This window comes from Terrapene carolina, unplaced genomic scaffold, assembly GCF_002925995.2.
Source record: "Terrapene carolina triunguis isolate 2854851 unplaced genomic scaffold, T_m_triunguis-2.0 Scaffold96, whole genome shotgun sequence".
Taxonomy (NCBI): domain Eukaryota; kingdom Metazoa; phylum Chordata; order Testudines; family Emydidae; genus Terrapene; species Terrapene triunguis.
Genome location: NW_020664447.1, coordinates 45,239,325 through 45,257,957, shown reverse-complemented (window position 1 = coordinate 45,257,957; position 18,633 = coordinate 45,239,325). Strand labels below are relative to the sequence as shown.

The 18,633-nt window shown below is 42.4% G+C and overlaps 1 protein-coding gene across 1 annotated transcript in view; it reads right to left on the bottom strand.

Annotated features, from left to right (window-relative positions):
- AVEN (apoptosis and caspase activation inhibitor) overlaps positions 1–16,122 on the bottom strand; it is a 176,706-nt gene extending 160,584 nt beyond the window's left edge. The window contains exon 1 of the mRNA XM_026651294.2: positions 15,726–16,122. Coding sequence (XP_026507079.1) covers positions 15,726–15,968 — 243 coding nt within the window. The 5' untranslated portion in view covers positions 15,969–16,122. The remainder of the gene's footprint in view (positions 1–15,725) is intronic.
- Positions 16,123–18,633: the final 2,511 nt, after the last annotated feature.

The window sequence follows — 18,633 nt, the reverse complement described above, 5'->3', positions numbered from 1 at the left end:
TTTCTGAACAGTCCTGTGTTCTTAAAGATAGGAGCGTCATGCACCTTCCCTGACTAGCCAACACTGATGTCAGTGAAGTGTCCCCGGTGATCCATCAGCACTTCCATAACCATGGGAAAACAGCCCTTTCTGTTGATATACTCTGTGTCAAGGTAATGGGGCCAAAATAGGGATGTGTGTGCCATCTATTGCATCACCAGAGTTTGGAAAACTCATAGCTGCAAAAGCCATCCACTATGTCCAGCACATTGCCAAGAATCACAATCCTGCATAGCAGGAGACAATTAATGGCTCTGCACACTTGCATGACAACAGCCCCCCCCCAGAGTGGATTTTCCCACTCCAAAATGATTTCCCACTCACTGGTAGCAATCCATTATGAGACAGATATAATATCATGGGATGAAGAACATTGCATTATGAGAAGTTGACCCCTTGCTCTCAGTCACCCCTGCATAACTCATTTCTGCCACACCATGCATTGCCAAAACCACTCACGGTGCAACGCGCTCTGCATCGACACAAGCACTCCTGGTAAGTACGCACAGCAACAACACAAGGAGCCAAGGAGCATAAGCTTTCGTGGGCTACAGCCCACTTCTTCGGATGCATCTAATAAATTTGTTAGTCTCTAAGGTGCCACAAGTACTCCTGTTCTTTTTACAATATATAAGGGGAGTAGGCAACCTAACTACAGATGTCGCTGCCAAGCACTTTCTTTTGTGGCTGCATATCAGAATCCTTGAATATGCCACTGCAGCAGCAGGACACACTATACTATACTGGGAACCCATGGGAGAAGAGTGAGCTCACCTACTCTTGCGGCAACTATGGAGTGGGTCGGGAGACAGCAGTGTTTGGGCTTCCCCTCACCAACCAACCAATCCTTAGACTGAGCATGTCACCTCAACAGCCAGTCCCTTTCTCCTCTGGGGCCACTGTATGATGTAGGAGCCTCTGACCTCTCTGGACTGGGATGAGAACCCCCAGAGCAAGGACAAATATAAATAATAATGTGGCCCTTTGGTCCAAGCAGTTAGCCAATATTCGGGGCCTCTAAGGTGCCACAAGTACTCCTGTTCTTTTTGCGGATACAGACTAACACGGCTGCTACTCTGAAACCTTATATATTGTGTCTCTCAGAGTTCGGTACTCAGTCCTTCTCCCTCTTAGCTCTCTAAACTCTCATTCTGCAACTTTATCTCCTATCTTCAACCTACCTAAAGTGTACTGCAAACATAACCTTCCTGCTCTGAGCACTCCACTACCACTCCAAGAATCCCTGTACTACTTACAATCAAGTGTTTTGTACTCTCCAACAAATTCCAACACAATCTTACCCAACTTATCTCTCTGCTCTCATTTTTCCCTACTCAACCCACCTTCCCTGCGCTATCAAGTCCTTTTGCCTTACTGCTCTCCATCTCCTATTCCCACTCAGCTGCATGTTGTTGTATCATGCTGTTCCTATGCCTGGAATAGCCTCCCTGTTCTCACCCACCACCAATGCTTTTCTTTTTACAAGCAATATCAAAGTGGCAGCGATTCTGTAAGCCACATGTTGTTTCTAATGTAGGTTGGCAGACATAACAATAGTCCTACTATATATTCTGAGATATAGAAACCAGAAATGGTGCATCTTGTTTGATAAAATTTTTCAGCATCATAAATTATGTTGTCTGCATTTAGCGACAAAGGATACAATAGGGTGAGAAATCAAACAATCACTTCTGGAGAAACCATCAATCTAGTTTGCTGTCTCACTGACATTAACCCACCCTCCATTATATGTCCTCCTTTCAGGGTTTCACATTGTGTAGATAAGCTCATTTCCCTTCCAATTAATCATTAATTATTCATTAGAAACTAACCATTTGTAAAAGTCATTCAACTGCAATTTTTATCAGACACCTCAGACAAGTTAACGTGGGCGTTTGCACCTCCTCTTGCATTTGTGCTTTGTTCTTCTCGGTCTTTGCCTGACTAAGTCTATTAGGTCTGTAGACAAAACATCCTGACTTTTCTCTATCTTTAAGCTGTTTCTCTGTGCCTTGCACTGCCTTTCATTTGCATTTGCATATAGGGTGGCCAGATGTCCCGATTTAATAGGGACAGTCCCGATTTTTGGGTCTTTTTCTTATATAGGCTCCTATTACCCCCCACCCCCTGTCCCAATTTTTCACACTTGCTGTCTGGTCACCCTATTTGCATAGTAGCACTAGCATGAGGATAAAACAATAACAAACAGTACTGTTGAGAACTAAATCTACAGAGATTATAATTATATGCCACAATTATAAAACTGAAAAGTGGATAAGAAAATATTTTTAGAAGAGCAGTAATGCATTATGGTGGTGAGGGTGTTCATAGTTATTTGACATTCCTTTCTTATTGGCATTTGTACAGTTTCAGACATTCATGGGTGAGGCTCCCTCAGTGACCTTTAAGTACTGCCTCTCATTAACAGGAATAATTTACTTCCCTTTTTATGGGCCACTGAGCCCCCATAACACTACATCTTTCTCTTCTAGCACAATCTCTCCTCTCATTACAGACTTTTATCAAGATGAGGGAAATAAGAAAAAGCAAATGAGTTTTACAGAAAGTAAAAAATGCCTTGAGAGAGGTTCTTTCATGAAGGTATATAGATATAGATATAGATATCTCCCTCAACAAAGAGTAATCCTCTCCACTTGCTTGCTCCATCTGTGACCTTTAGAGAGATTTACCAAAGCAAAAAAAGAAGTTTAATTAGAAGAAAGGGCAGCTGAAAGGACAGATACAGGGCAGAAAGCTTTTAATCTTTGTTATACAGTATGGGAATTTCTGAAAGCTGTATGAAGTCCAGGAGACTGCCTCATGAATTTTGGACATCAGGACTGATCACTTTAGGCTCACAAGAGCCAGAATGTGCTAAAGTGGAGAAAAGGTATCTTCTCTAAATAAGTATGTTCTAAGTAATGCGCTATATAAAGATAGAGAAAGAGATACTATGAAGCAAGTCCCAACTTGATTGTTGGAAGAAAACAAAAAGTTCATCTTCCTGAAATCTTTTGCTCTATCAAAACATTAGTGGTCTTCAACATTCACACACACACACACACACACACACACACACACACACACACACTCAGCCTGACCCTAGAGTTTTTATTCGTTTGAGACATCCCACTGACTTCAAGGGGGAGAAATTATTTTCCCCCTCCCCTATTTTAAAAATGCCTGTAGCAGGTGAACTTAAATGGGACTAGTAATGTGAATACAAACTGAAGGATGGGGTCCACTATAACGAATAAGTTTTAGAGCGATGGAAGCTCAGAGTTATGAACACTAGAATTACAAACTGACTGATCAACCACACACCTTATTTGGAACCGGAAGTAAGCAATCAGCCAGCAACAGAGACATTAAAAAAAAAAAAAAAAAAAAAAGGCAAATACAATACACCAGTGGTCTCCAAACTTCAGTAAAAAAATTTTGAGCATGCATCCCCTGCCGCACCGGCTCTACCATTTTTGCCAAAGCACAAAAAAAAAGCTGCTCGGACGAAGAAGAAAAAAAAAAAGCACTCCTCCTGCTGTGCACCCCCAGGGATCCTCTTGCGCACCCCCCAGGGTGTGCACACCCCACTTTGGAGACCACTGCAATACACTACTGTGTTAAAAGTAAAGTACTAAAAAAAAAAGGGGGGGGTTTAAAAAAAGATTTGATAAAGTAAGGAAACGATTTCTGTGCTTGTTTCACTTAAATTAAGTGAAAAGCAGCATTTTTTCTTCTGCATAGTAAAGTTTCAACGCTCTATTAAAACAATGTTCAGCTGTAAACTTTTGAAAGAACAACCATAACATTTTGTTCAGAGCTATGAACAACCTCCATTCCCAAGGTGTTCGTAACTCTGAGGTTCTATTATACTTTCAACTTTTCCCCCAAGAAGAATCACTGCAGCTACAGAAAATATGACCTGAAATGACTGAAAAATAAATTACTGGCAAGCTAGGCCAGTTCCCAAATCTGTTTAAATCAGGGGTTCTCAAACTGGGGGTCAGGACCCCTTAGGGGGTTGCGAGGTTATTACATTGGGAGTTGCGAACTATCAGCCTCCACCCCAAACCCTGCTTTGCCTCCAGCATTTATAATGAGGCTAAATATATAAACAAGTGTTTTTACTTTATAGGGGGGGTCGCACTCAGAGGCTTGCTATGTGAAAGGGGTCACCAGTACAATAGTTGAGAACCACTGGTTTAAATCTCTAGAGGATGATCTGGATGGTTCCCATCTATCTTAGGCATTTGTCAAAACTGGCTCAACGTATTCTAGGGGAATATTTGCAATACTATTGTTAAGTGGTGGTGTGAACAATTCCACTATACATCATAATATCTCCAGTGTTTATAAAACAGCTATACCATTATTCTTAAACTAGATATGGTATATCAGGAATCAGCAAACCAACATTTTAGTTCAGTGGTTTTTCAGCTATTCAAGGACAAAAAAGTACAGAGGATGTATTCAAATGCCTTTCTATGTGCTCAAACAAAAAGTACCTCTGCTTTTAAAAAGAAGTTTGGTAACTTGATTTAGCTAAAAATTAAAAAAAAAAAAAAAAACATACATTTATCTTTGAGGAGTGGCTACTTCACATATGCTTTTTAAGACCACAGTTCTATCTGGCTCCCCGTTCATTTCAGCATCGTGTTCAAAACTGCACTCTTTGCAAGATTTGACTTCATTACAAAGCTAAAGAGTGACTCAGCACCATTTCCCTGAAGTCAAAAAACTAAAAATATAATTAAAATACTTTTACAATCCACACACACTGAACTTGGGGTAAAATGGGGAAAGGTAGAGAATACATTCTTTATGTAAGCTTATTGGTGCTGTGATACATTAGTGATGAATGTACTAGAAATGCCTTGACAAAACACCATTTTGCATTGCCATCTGTCCAAAGAAAGTCTCACAATCCTATCCTATCAAAGTTGTTGCACAATTAGGCCCTGATCCTGCAACTGACTCTGTACGAACAGCCTCTTGTAATCATTCGAAGAAGTCAACAGGGCATCGCTCACGTGTAAGATGCTGCCCACATAGATCCATTAGAGGATCAGAGCCCCAAGCTAAAACTTTCTTTATGGACCACAGTTCTAACAATTGTACTTCTATGTACTCATTTTTAATCCACCTCTTAGGGGCCATTTATTTTTTGCACTCTTGCTAAAGATTGCTGTTAAGGAGAAAGAAAAAGGGAGTATAATATCACTTCAGTTTCAGTTACTTCCATGAGTTCCCATTGTTGCTATGAATTAATAGGGACAGGAATAAGTTGAAGAACACAAAGCAGCAGTATCTGAGTGGTACATCCCCAAAAGAGAATGTGGGTAAAGCCACAATGTTCAGGCAATAAGAATAAGCTTAAAGCAATGCAACATGTTGGCAACATAAGAGAAGTAGCCCAGGGACAGTTGTGACCTAGAATTTCAATCTCTCATCCCTGTGCAATTCTACAAGTCAAAAAAGTCTGGCCACCCCAGGGTTAAAGAGAATCTTTCTATAGCTATCCTCTGGGGAAAGGCAGGAATAGAAGCAGAACTGCAGTAACTTGAGGCAAGGTTCTCACACACTCCACTGAATTTACCGATTTCACTGGCAAGGTTCTGTTATTGAGGTCTACCAACAGAAACACTGAAGCCTCATTCTTATACCAGGTGGCATTTTTAAAGCAATAAAGAAGAAGACAGATGCAAATACAAATGCAAAGGAATACCATACATAAAAGTGGAGGGGAAAAACTGGGAGCCCCTCATTCCATAAGACAGATTTATACAGGCATGAATTACTTTGCTGTTTTTAAATCAGTCAGAAATATTCATTCCAGTATTTGTCATGGGGTCCTACTAAGGACTACTAAAGAACAACATGATTAGATTATGTAGGGCTGAAAAGCAATAATACTGTTCCCATCACATTTACTTTTGGGAGGAAATAGGAAATGGAAGCAATCTCACATTAGCAGTCCATTTACACAGAACTATGAACCCACTTAAAATTCCCATGATGAAAAATGAGCCTGATTTTTAGACAAATTAGAATATTCTGGGATAAAGATTTCTGAACCACCAGAACGTATAACTTTTGCTAACCATTTTACAAAGTTAGTTTTCTGTTCCCTTAGCATGACTACTGACAAAATCCCATTTGGTTTACGTGAATAGTTCTATGGACTTCGCTGGGGATGACTACACGTGAATAAGGCAAGCAAGTTTTCCCTGGTCCTTGTACAGGTAATATTCCTACTGAGTTTTTCCTGTGGTAAGGATTGCAGCTACAGTCCCTAAGAATCCAACTGAAGATGAACATTCAAATTTTGGTCTGTTGCACACTATGGAAAATACCACAAAGTGAGATGAGAAATATATTCCCACATTGTTTTTATGTTTTGAAGCACTTACCTGTACACTATTTATTTTAAATGGTCAACTATCACCTATTTTTGAATAACTAAGGCAGTCATGCACACAAATACAGGATATGATCAGCATAAAACAGAAAGGTTGGACTACCTACCCCATCTGCTGTTCATGACTAATGCTGTTTCCTTGGCAGCCAGAATGCTGTATTTTAAGCTGAGAGGTACAGAAAAATGGTATAATGGCAAATTCTCTGACCTTTAATTCTATTCTTTCTCAACTTATACTTATTTTTTCTAATGAAATGTGCTGTTAAGTTCTTGTAAGAAGTCTTGGAATGAAGTTCTCTTAAATACTTAAAACAAGTATCAATATACAGTTTCTTCCAAATAATGCCCCCCCTTTATAATATAAACTGAAGAGTGTTAATGGTTTATATAAAATCCTTTAAAATAATTTTCCCTCTTTTAGAGTTAAAAATATAGGCAACTTAAATGAGGACACCTTTAAAAGTTCCCAGAATTTCAGGATGACCTCTAAGCATATCTGCTTATAAATTAAAGAAACTACCAGAGACACCCTGGGAGAAATACAGAGACAAAACTGTTCAGAACAGCAGAAGCAAGATAGTAGAAATGCAAAGACAGAACCAACGATGTAAAAAGGGGGGGGGGGAGAATAATTTTTGTTACTTGGAGTAGAAAAAGACACTATGTGATGGACTTACAGCAGTTCTGTAATAATTTATTAATATTGTATGTTGACATGGTTATTGGGATGTTCACTGTAAGACTATATTGGGTTAAGGGTTGTTGGGAAAATAAGCAGAATGGGAAAACAATGACTTAAGATAAGCCACCTACTGTAAATGCTTGAGGGCTGTTACAGGACAATGGCAGAGCCATTCACTCTGAGGAGACTGGCTCAACTTCCTATGCAGCCTACCAAATTGGTGTGGACAAGCAGGGGAAAAAACAGGAACAGAAAAGGACAAGACATCTCTGGCTGGATAAAGAGAGATTCTCTTTCTGGAGGGAGGCTGTTTTGGGGGAGCCATTCAGACTGACAGAGGTAAGAACTTACACCTGCCTAGATTAGCGTCCCCTGAAGATAAGTCTATAGGTAAGATAGACGTGTTTTAAAATCCTTTATCTCTAAATGCTTTGTTCCAGCTGTTAACATTAAACAAAACTTTGCTTTTAAGAAGGCTGTTTGGTCACTATATGACTGGTCATAGGCTCCCAAAGGAAAGAACCATAGGTGCCAAAGCTAGTAGACTCGCTTACCAAGAACATCTGTAGCCAATGGCCCAATGTAAAGGCACAAGGCCTGATACCTGATGGACTGCACTCAGAGACACCTAGCAAGGGGACAAAGGTGCAGTTAGCCCTGTAAGTGTGACAGAGTAGTAATCTGATTAGTTGCAATGCTGCAGACTGAAATTAATATAAAAATCGATTTTATGATTTGTAAATTCTTTAATTAATATTGAAGGGAACTATTCAATATTTCTTACTCAGGCACAACTTCCACTGACTTCATGTATATATATTTTATATTCCTGTTGAGAGTTTTTGCTGAATAGAAGCATCACTTAATACGGGCCCAATTCTGCAGTCCTATTTGTGTGAGCAGTCCTTTTGGCTATTACAAAGAATCTAAGAGCAAAATATACCATATGCCACCCTCCACCTCCTGTTCACGACTGCAAGATTAGTGAAGCAAAAGTATTGATCAAGCTACAAAAGGTTCAAGTCAAGTTTTATTGACTAGACCAGGGGTCGGCAACGTTCGGCACGTGGCTCGCCAGGGTAAGCACCCTGGCGGGCCGGGCCAGTTTTATTTACCTGCTGATGCGGCAGGTTCGGCCGATCGCGGCCCCCACTGGCCGCGGTTCACTGTCCCGGGCCAATGGGGGCGGCGAGAAGCCGCGGCCAGCACATCGCTCGCCCACGCCGCTTCTCGCCACCCCCATTGGCCCGGGACGGCGAACCACGGCCAGTGGGGGCCGCGATCTGCCGAACCTGCCGCGTCAGCAGGTAAATAAAACCGGCCCGGCCCGCCACGGTGCTTACCCTGGCAAGCCGCGTGCCGAACGTTGCCGACCCCTGGACTAGACAGAATTTACCTTAGTCTGATAACATTAGATATTAATTTAGACCAGCGTTAAATCTTTAAATAAAATACACAGAGATAATGAAGTTCCAGTTTGAGACTGAAGTGAATTTGATGCCATCAAGAGGCTGACCACAGAAAGGGAGTAAGAAAGCAAGCAACAGATCTATCCATTCAGCTTCCACCATTCAGAACATAAAAAATGCACTCTGACCTCTCCCTAGCTGCCAGAAAAGTCACGACAGACCAGGTACTTCCAGCTACACTGAAGCAGCAGGCTTCACAAAACATGTCTAATGTGTCACTCAGCAGTGAGAAAAAGATATGGAAGTTAGAGAGCACACTACCTTATGTTACAAATGTAATGACAAAAAATACAGAATTAGAAGGCAAGCCCTAAAGCTTTTTGAGGCTGCCTGAGGAGCATCCAGTCAAGATAATTATCAGAAGAAAACTTTATATCATTTATTCAGAGTTTCAGAAAGGATTTGCTTTTTTCTGTATAGGCAGACTATGACAAAGATAAAAGTAGAAAAACTTCATGGTAGAACATGGAATAAAATACAAAACTGTCTAGAATATTAAGATAAAGGAATTATACAGGATAAAAATGGAGACAAACATTATGCTGGGTTCATAGAAAAATTAGTACTTGATATACTATAATTTCTAATCTACAAACAGAAAGAAAAAAGTAACTGCAAATGTGTTCCATTTATTTTTAACATAAATTAGATGGTTTAATAGAGCAAGCAACATAGAATTATCCAATATGACCCACACCTGCAATGAAATATGACATTTGGCAAACCAACTGCCCCAGAGCCTGGTTCTCCCATATACACGTCTACCCCGATATAATGCGACCCGTTATAACACAAATTCAGATATAATGCGGTAAAGCAGTGCTCCGGAGGGAGCGGGGCTGCGCACTCCGGTGGATCAAAGCAAGTTCGATATAACGCGGTTTCACCTATAACGCGGTAAGATTTTTTTGGCTCCCGAGGACAGCGTTATATCGAGGTAGAGGTGTATCACATTGTGGTGGAGGACTGGGAACATTCAGTCTTCGGGCCAATTAAAACAAAGCGCATCCTGGTCAAAGGTAACACCATTTGGTTGTCAATCTCCTTTTTTTCCCCCTCCCCAAGGAAGAATGTCAGACATTAGTCACACTGTTTCTCATAGTGTTCTAACCTGAGTGATTCTAGGCTTATTTTCTAAAAGAATGACACAGCAATTGTGTCAATTCCTTAATAAAGTTCCAGATACTTCAGAGAGGTGCATTGATAATACATAAATCAGATTTTAAAAAAAGAAAGCAAAGCAAAGAAAAACAGATCAAAATAGTTAAAAACACAAAAATGTTTGAGATGTGAATCAGTAACATAAAATATATTTAAACACAAAATTAACAAAATACATTTGTATTTTAAAACTAAATATTTTAAAGTTATTTTCTCCTTTACTATCCTAGAGTTCAAGCTGTAAGTTTCTGTTGCAAGCCTGGACAAAAAACACGCTTCTCTGATGCCTCTGATACCATCAAAGCTTCCAAGGGAAAAGCAGAATCCTGAACTCCAGAGCTCAAAAGTTAAAATGTTTCCATTCTAATACCATGTCTACACATAGGAGACTATACCAGCATGGCTATGTCACTCTAACTGTGTTGGCATAACCCTCTAGTATGGCTGAAGCCTACACGAATGGAAGGGGTTTTTCCATCAGTGTCGGAACACCACCTCCCCCAGTAACAGTAGCTAGAGTAATGGAAGCATTCTTCAACCAACTTAACTGCATCTACACTTGGGGTTAAGTTGGCACAGCTACATCGGTCAGGCTTGTGGATTTTTCACACCCCTGACCAATGTAGCTATGTCGATTTAAACTTTATGTCTAGACAATGCCTCAGTTGTTTTTGGTACAGAGATTTACTAGTAACTAACACAAAACATCTGTTGTGGGCCAACCTACACTGAGACTTGATCTACATTTAAAAGTTATGTTGGCATAGCTGTGTTTGTCAAGGGTGTGGAAAAAACACCCCACTCACTGACATAGCTATGCCAACAAAAACCCCAGTATAGACACTGCTATTTATTACACAAATTAAAGTGCATTAAAATCCTGTGTGGATGCTCTCATTCAGAGGATTAAACCACACCAAACTAAGGATTTGTCTTAAAAAAAAAAAAAAAAAACCCTAATCCTGAATAACTCCATGTGTAGATACTTATTCCAGAATAAGGGTATGTGGCAGCGCTTTAACGTGACTGTGTAGTCACGGTTCCAGCGCTGTAATAAAACCAAGGTCTCCCAGCGCTGTAATAAAACCACCTCTGCGAGGGGAATAGCTCCCAGCGCTGTAACATTATCTACACTGCCACTTTACAGCACTGAAACTTGCATCACTGAGGGGGGTGTTTTTTCACACCGCAACAGCACTTTAATGTTGCTGTGTAGTTGCGGCACCAGCACTGGGAGAGAGCATGCTGCAAAAAAACCCCACCCCCACGAGGGGAGTAGCTACACTCGCTGGGAGCACGGCTACCAGCACTGGTGCACTGTCTACACTGCCACTTTACAGCGCTGAAACTTGCAGCGCTCAGGGGGCTATTTTTTCACACACCCCCCCAGAGCGAGAAAGTTGCAGTGCTGTAAAGTGGCAGTGTAGACAAGGCCTAAGGGTATGTCTACACTGGAAACTTCAAAGTGCTGCCGCGGGAACGCTCCCACAGCAGCGCTTTGAAATGCGAGTGTGGTCACGCATGAGCGCTGGGAGAGAGCTCTCTCAGCGCTCCTGGTAATCCACCTCCATGAGGGGATTAGCTCCGAGCACTGAGAGTGCAGCTCCCAGTGCTCGGAGCCTGTCTACACTAGTGCTTTAAAGCGCTCAGACTTGCTGTGCTCAGGGGGGTGATTTTTCACAACCCTGAGCCAGCAAGTTACAGCACTATAAAACGTAAGTGTAGACAAGCCCTCACTTTCAAGTGTAAACAAGCCCTTAGGCCACTTTACTTCTGAATTAGAGCATCCACAGAGAGGTTTACTGTGCTTTATGTGCATTAACTTCACACCATATGTTAATTGGTCTTAAGTTTCCTGAATGTCCCCATGTAGACAAGCCCTGAGACTAACCATGCCTAATCAATGACTGACACAGTGTGGGGCATCAGTGTTTTAAAATGGTTTTTGTTTGCATTACAGACAGGAAAACATTATTACAAAACAGCGTTAGAGATTTACATTACAGATTAAGGACTTGCTTACATGGGGAAATAGCTCAGAATCAGCTATTCCACAAAAGTTCCCCTTGTAGACACCCATTCTGAACAAAGAGAACCTTAAAGACATGTCTACACAGGGTCACTCAGGAAACTTAAGATGAATCTACTAATAGTGTGACATCAGTGCTCGTAAGTTAAAGCCTCTTAAACCTCCATGTGGCTGCTCTCATTCAGGAGTGAAGTGCTTTAAATAGTTGCACTTTAACTTTATTGACGCCACTCCTTTACTTGATTCACCTTAAGTTTCCTGAGTGTCCCCACATAAATAAGCAGAACAAGACTGTCCACATGGGGGATTAGTATAGAATAGCTGTTGTGTTGAAATTCACATCCTTCCTTATTTTGCAAGTGCTTTCCCCTGTAGACAAACCCTATCGTGGGGCAGTTATCTTTGTTATATTCTCTGCAGTAGATGTCAAAAAGCTTTAGGACTTTGCCTCCTATTTCATGTTTGTGGTCATTAGGCCTTCGCAGGTACAGCTTTCCAGCCATGCAGATCAGACTGTATGAATGGCTCCAATATTCATAACAATTAGCACTCTGTGAATGTTTGTTATCCCCTTCAATGCTAATATCCACCACAGAATGGGAAACTGAATTTTGGACTTGACAGAATTAGTGGGCCTTTGCAGAATCCAAAAGTGGCACAGCTGGTTATATAAACATTAAGTGAGGGCAAGGACTCTAGCGGCTTAATGTTCTCCATCTTCTAATAATTAAGATGTTAAAAGCATATAACATTGTGACTAAATAACAGTTTTCAAGTCAATCCAGCTGACTAATGACATTACTGATAATATAGCAAGTGATTAAATGCTGCAAGCTAATTGCTAGAAAAGCAGATTTTACATGTTTCTCAGTATATGAAACAATTTTGTTCATAAAAGTGTACTTTATTATAGGTTTACTGAATTGCTGGTCTCTGTTTTCCTGTAATTTTATTTGCATTTCATCTCTCATCTGCATGGAAGTAGGCTAGCAGACCAAAAAATCGGACTTTAATTTAATTTGACATAATCTTAATAGATCTCACCTAGGTTTACCATAATTGCAGGCATAATACAACAGAGACTTCCATATTAGAGACTGAAATGCCAACAGCGAGAAGGAATTCAAATATCAAATAGCTTACCCTCAATAGTTTTCTAAGCAAGGGATTTATATTCTGACTTTGTGATGTATTTTTAAACTCTGTGTAAGAATACAGGTCTGAAATTATTTTTAAGAAACATCAAGTAGTTCAGGTTCAAGATCTACCACATTAAAATGGTTCTAATCTGAACAGGAAAGCTCTCCCAAAATGCCTGACCAGGACGGTTGGGATGGAGAGTATAGTCTTCTCTCCCCAGGGCTCCTCCATGGGCCGCAAGGAGCATCTAGAGTGACCTGGTAGGAGCAGAAGGGATTGGAGGAGGCAGATATTCCTAGTACTTCTGTGGATTCTAGCAAACTAAGAGCCAACAGGACAAGATCTTCCCTCCCCACAGGTCCCAGGGAGCTACAGGAGCTGGTTGAAGGATCGGGGATGGCCTGGTTTGAGGTCTTCAAAGTACCCAAAGGGGAACTGCCAGTTCCAAGCACATGGGCAGGGAAATTATGGGATAGCTCTGGGAGCACTGTTTGCGCTGTTGGTGCTATCACACAATCCATCTCAGTCCCACTGGCACTGACGTAACAGAACAACATAGAGGATACTGACAGTGGTTAGTCTTGCTGGAAGTAAGTCTAATCCAAACTACAGTTGGCGCACACATACACCATTGGGAGTACTTTTGTGAGCAAATATAAGGTGTGTTAGGAGAGCAAACCACGGTTAAAATTGAATTTCTCTACTGAAGACAAAGCCTTAGGCCACAGCTACGCTACAGTGGCACTGTAGTGGAGACGCTTCCTCCATTGATGGAAGGAGTTTTTCCATCCATGTAGTTAATTCACCTCTCCAAAAGGTGGTAGCTAGGTCGATGGAAGAATCATTCCATCGACCTAGCTGTGTCTGCACCTGGGGTTCAGTCAACTTAACTATGGCACTCAAAGCGTGAAATTTTTCACAGCCCTGAGTGACATAGCAAAGTTGATCTAATTTTTAAGTGTAGACCATGCCTTATTGTTAAACACTCTCTTAAAGAGCCTGGGGAAGAAAATGAGGATTACTGGGCTCTTAAAGACACTGTTCACTATATTCTCGGCCATGGATAAGGGTGATGTCATCATGCTAGTGCACTTGATACAAAGTATAACTATCAATAAAATAGTGAAAGTATTGTCAAATGCACAAAGTAAACAACCTGAGAAAATAGAGAACTAAAAAACTCTCTCTGTTCTCTTAGTTATAGTAAACCTTCGGGGGCTACTTCCAAAAATATCAGGTTAAAAAATTGGTACAGAAATGTGATTTTAGGTTGACTGTTTCCCTTTAAAGTTAGAAAAACTGTCTGTAAATAATCAACAATACTGGAATATATACAAAAATATCCAGATACAAAAAGAAATAATATAAAGGTTGAAACTGTTATTTAAAGGCCACACACATGCATGCGCTCACACACCTCCCACACACAAATAGCTTCAACTAACTGAATTAAATAAATTTTGCAAGCGCTTTCCCCTGTAGACAAGCCCTATCATGGGGCAGTTATCTTTGTTATATTCTCTGCAGTAGATGTCAAAACGCTTTACTTCCTATTTCATCTTGTCTGTACTCTTGCAGGATCCAGCACAAAATAAGCCAAAGCTATTGGTTTTCTCAATTATTGCAGGTGCTGCACAGTGCTTTTATTCCACCTGCATTTGTATGCCCCAGGGTTAAAAACAAAACTTAATATTCAAAATAGAGAGTCCAGTCATTTTTATGTATGTATCACCATGGAAGTTTATATTGTATACAAATTAAATTATTAGTGAATACATTTTAAGTAATGGCACCAACCAAGAATTTCGTTTTATACTTTAAGGCCCTGATTCTGCACAAGGATCCATTTGTGCATTACATTGCAGGACTGGGGTTAAGGCCATATACTAGCATATACTAGCATAAGCAATGGTGGGAGCCCTAACACAGCTGATACACCAGCTGAAACCAACATTTTAAATCATCACATCATCTAAGGGCTCAGAGTGTAATCTACACCTGGCTCCCCACGGTACCAGAATACTAGTGTAGTCAGGCATGCATCCCACGAAGTGGGCATTCACCCACGAAAGCTTATGCTCCAATACATGTTAGTCTTAAATGTGCCACAGGACTCTCTGTTGCTTAGTGTAGTCAGGGGCTCACTCACAATTTAACTGGGAGATTAACCAGACAGCATGATGAAGAACCACAGTATAAGAACCAGAAATACTGAACCATTGATCCCAAAATTACAGCACAACGTCATAAGCAGAATTTACGTCAAAGGGGTGGGTGACGTGTGATATGCCGGGGAGGGCACAATGTACTCTCAGCTTCTGCAGCTAATCACTGGTGCCAGTAGTTGGTGCCTCCCTCCTCCCACTCTGCCAAACAAACGTGTTCTTGGAAGCGGCACTTTTCAGCGTCACACTCGACATGGATTCACGCCACGAAATCCAAATCTGCATTTCAAGCGGTGCACAGCGTGTCCCCTCCCCGGAGTCTCACAAAACACGCTCGGGGGAGTCCAACCCCGGGCTCGGCTCGCGACCACCTCCGGGGTAATTTTCAGACCCAGCACTGCAGGGGAGAGGGGGGCGCTACGTCTCCCCTCCTGCAGGGCGCCCCTCGCAGCCCAGCCTGCAGCTGGGGGCCCAGTGGCGTCTAGTCAGCGAGGAGGGCGCGTCCTGGGAAGGGAGCAGCAAGCAGGGCCGAGCGGGGCCTTTGCCTGCTGTGGTAGCTGCAGCAGCCCGTTCCCGGGGCGGACTAGGGAGGGCGCGTGCCGCGGTATCTGCTCCCTCTTACCCGCCTGTGGTAGCGAGCAGGGAGGGGAGACGCTGCCCCCCTGCCCCGAGGGTCTCGCCTGCCTCGGCCCCCGCCTCCTCCTCCGTGCCCATGAACACCGCCTCTTCCGCGGCCCCCGCCTCCCCGGCTGGGTCCGTCCCCGCCGCCTTCCGCTGCTGTGTCCCCGCCGCCGGGCCTCCTCCTGCCCTGCCTGCAGCCTCCCCGCCGGGGCCGGCCGCCGCCTCCACCGCGCTCCGCCTGCATGGCCCGGCAGCTCCTCTCCTTCCCGCCGCCGTGTGCAGCCGAGAGCCGGCCTGGCCCGTGCCGCACCGGTCCCCGCCTCCGGAAACCGCCACCGGGCAGGCCCGAAAGAGAGGGCACCTGGTCCGCTCCCACGGGGACGGCACAACACTCCGGCCCCTCAAATCCTTCCCAACCGCAGCAACCCCTGCTCAACACCGAATAGCACAAGAGTTCCTCATAACCACGGTGACCCCCGCACAACACAATCACGCCAAGTCCACCACCACCCGAGCCCCTCGCAACCAGTGACATCCCCCCCAAAAATAACCACCCTGAGCCCAGCACTGCACAACAAAACCACCCCAAACCCCTTACAAACACAGTGACTCCTGCACAACACATCCATACCAAGCCCATCGCAACCACAGTGACCCCTACACAACATAATCACAGGGGCCCCACACAGCACAACACAATCATGGTGGCCACTAACTCAGCACAACACTGAGACCCTTACAACTAAGCATAGCAAATCCCATAACAGCTAAACCATGCAACAACACAACCACAACTCACCAAATTCCCTGCACACACACTCCACAATGGCTACACAACACACCAAACCCCACCATTGGCCCATTCTTGCACACACACAACCCGTAACACTAAACCTCCCCACACAACGTAAACACGAGCCACCTATGCACCTCCAACAGGCTAGTGAGCACCTTCACTACACACGATATCCTGACGTAACATATTGAGACCCGTATCAGTATTAATTTCCACACAACACAACCATGGCACACATATCACAACCACATTAATGCTTGCACACCACAAACAACCATAGTGAGCTGCCACAAGTACACTAAACCCACTGTGACAGAATGGACCTCTGTATTCACACCCTACATACTATTGTAATGTATAAAATATGCCTTGTAAGGTATCATTTGCTGGTCAGTAATATCATGGTGAAGTGTATGTAGCAATATTATATGTAAAGTTATGAACATATGCTGAAATCATGACTGAAGTGTGTTTACCGGACAAGTCTGTGGAGTGGATAAATCTGTTTTTCAAAGACAAAGGGCAAGTTGACACCTCTAGCCATGGGACATCAAAACTGATGGGCCATCACCTATCAAGTAGCCATTCTTTGACAAGGAAGAGTGGAAGGAACAAACAGATCTGCATCTTAGCATGAAACTTCTCCCCCATTAGATGCCATACCTCCTTGCTCTCAGCTGGAAAGAACTTTATCTAGGGGGTCACTCTCCGGAAAATGCATTTCAAAGGGTGACTGAATTATAAAAGTGAGGGGCAAAACAGCCCATTGTATCTCTCCCTGTCCATCTCTCTCTTTTCACCTAAAAAGACAAAAGACAGCTGTTGGATTTTGGGAGTCTATCCTGGCCTGAGATTTTGGTCAGGAATGTTACTGGAAACGTGTTAAGGAATTTCACCTTGAATCAAATCTAATCTGTTAAGTTTAGAAAGGGTTTCATTTTTATTTTTCTTGTGGTGTTTCTAACCTTAATGCCTCATTACTTGTACTCAAAAACTATCTATAGTTAACTAAAGTTCTTTTATTCTTTAATTAAAATAATCTGGTATTGTGAATTGTTCGGTTAACTTCATTTAAGGTAGCAGACTGTTGTGTGTTGATCCCCTTACAGGGCAACAGACCTAATATATTTGGACTGTCCAGGAGATGGCTAGACAGTGCAGAACACACGTTTTTAGGGGGAAATCCAGGACTGAGAGTGCGTTGGAGGTCACCCTGCAAGTAATAACCAAGGCTGCCAAAGTGTGGCAGGTATTTGCTGACATGCTGCTGGGGTCAGGGCAGGGCCAGCTCCAGCATTTTTGCCGCCCCAAGCAAAAAAAAAAAAAAAGCCACGATCGCAATCGCGACCAGCGGTGGCAATTATGGCATTTATCCACTGGTGCAAGTAAACAGCAGTGTGGAACTGCACAATTTGGGGAGATAGAATCCCTCTTTGAGAGGTCCAGTGTACAGCGGTACTACACTGACAGTGCCAGACTTAACATTTTATGGAGTGAGGTTGGGGCTGTGGACACACCTTTTCCCTCTATACCACCCCACTTTGCAGCATTATGTGCCCTCAGGGATGCACAAAAGGAGCAGCCCCATTGCTTGTTGAGCACAGACACTACAATTATGAATGGCCATTATGTAGACTGTGCAAGGTGAGAAGGTTCCTTGTAGTTCAAAACCAGAACAATTTTACTAATGTCCTAAATACAAGCAACCAAATTCATCCCTGGAATAACACCATTAACTACAATGAGCATTATTTCATGAATGAATATTATGCAAGGAGTTTTATTTCAAAAGTATAAAATAGATTTTAAAAGATAGTGGGCACAACATTTTTATTTGCCCCCTCCTCAAAATACACTTTAACACCACCCCAGGATATAGATGGGCAGCATTGGTGCTAAATTGCTCAAAGTAATACAAATATTAAGGGCATTTCAATATTACAACATACTGTTATTTCATGGAACCTATGTATGCAACACTTGTGTCCCACTTTGAAAGTGTGTATTTCAGCTGAGAATTATGCTGTTGAATATAAAACACATGGCGATGTGTAATAGTTTGCTGTATATTTTTGCAGTGTGCCCCAAACCTACTAGTACAAGTTATTTATTT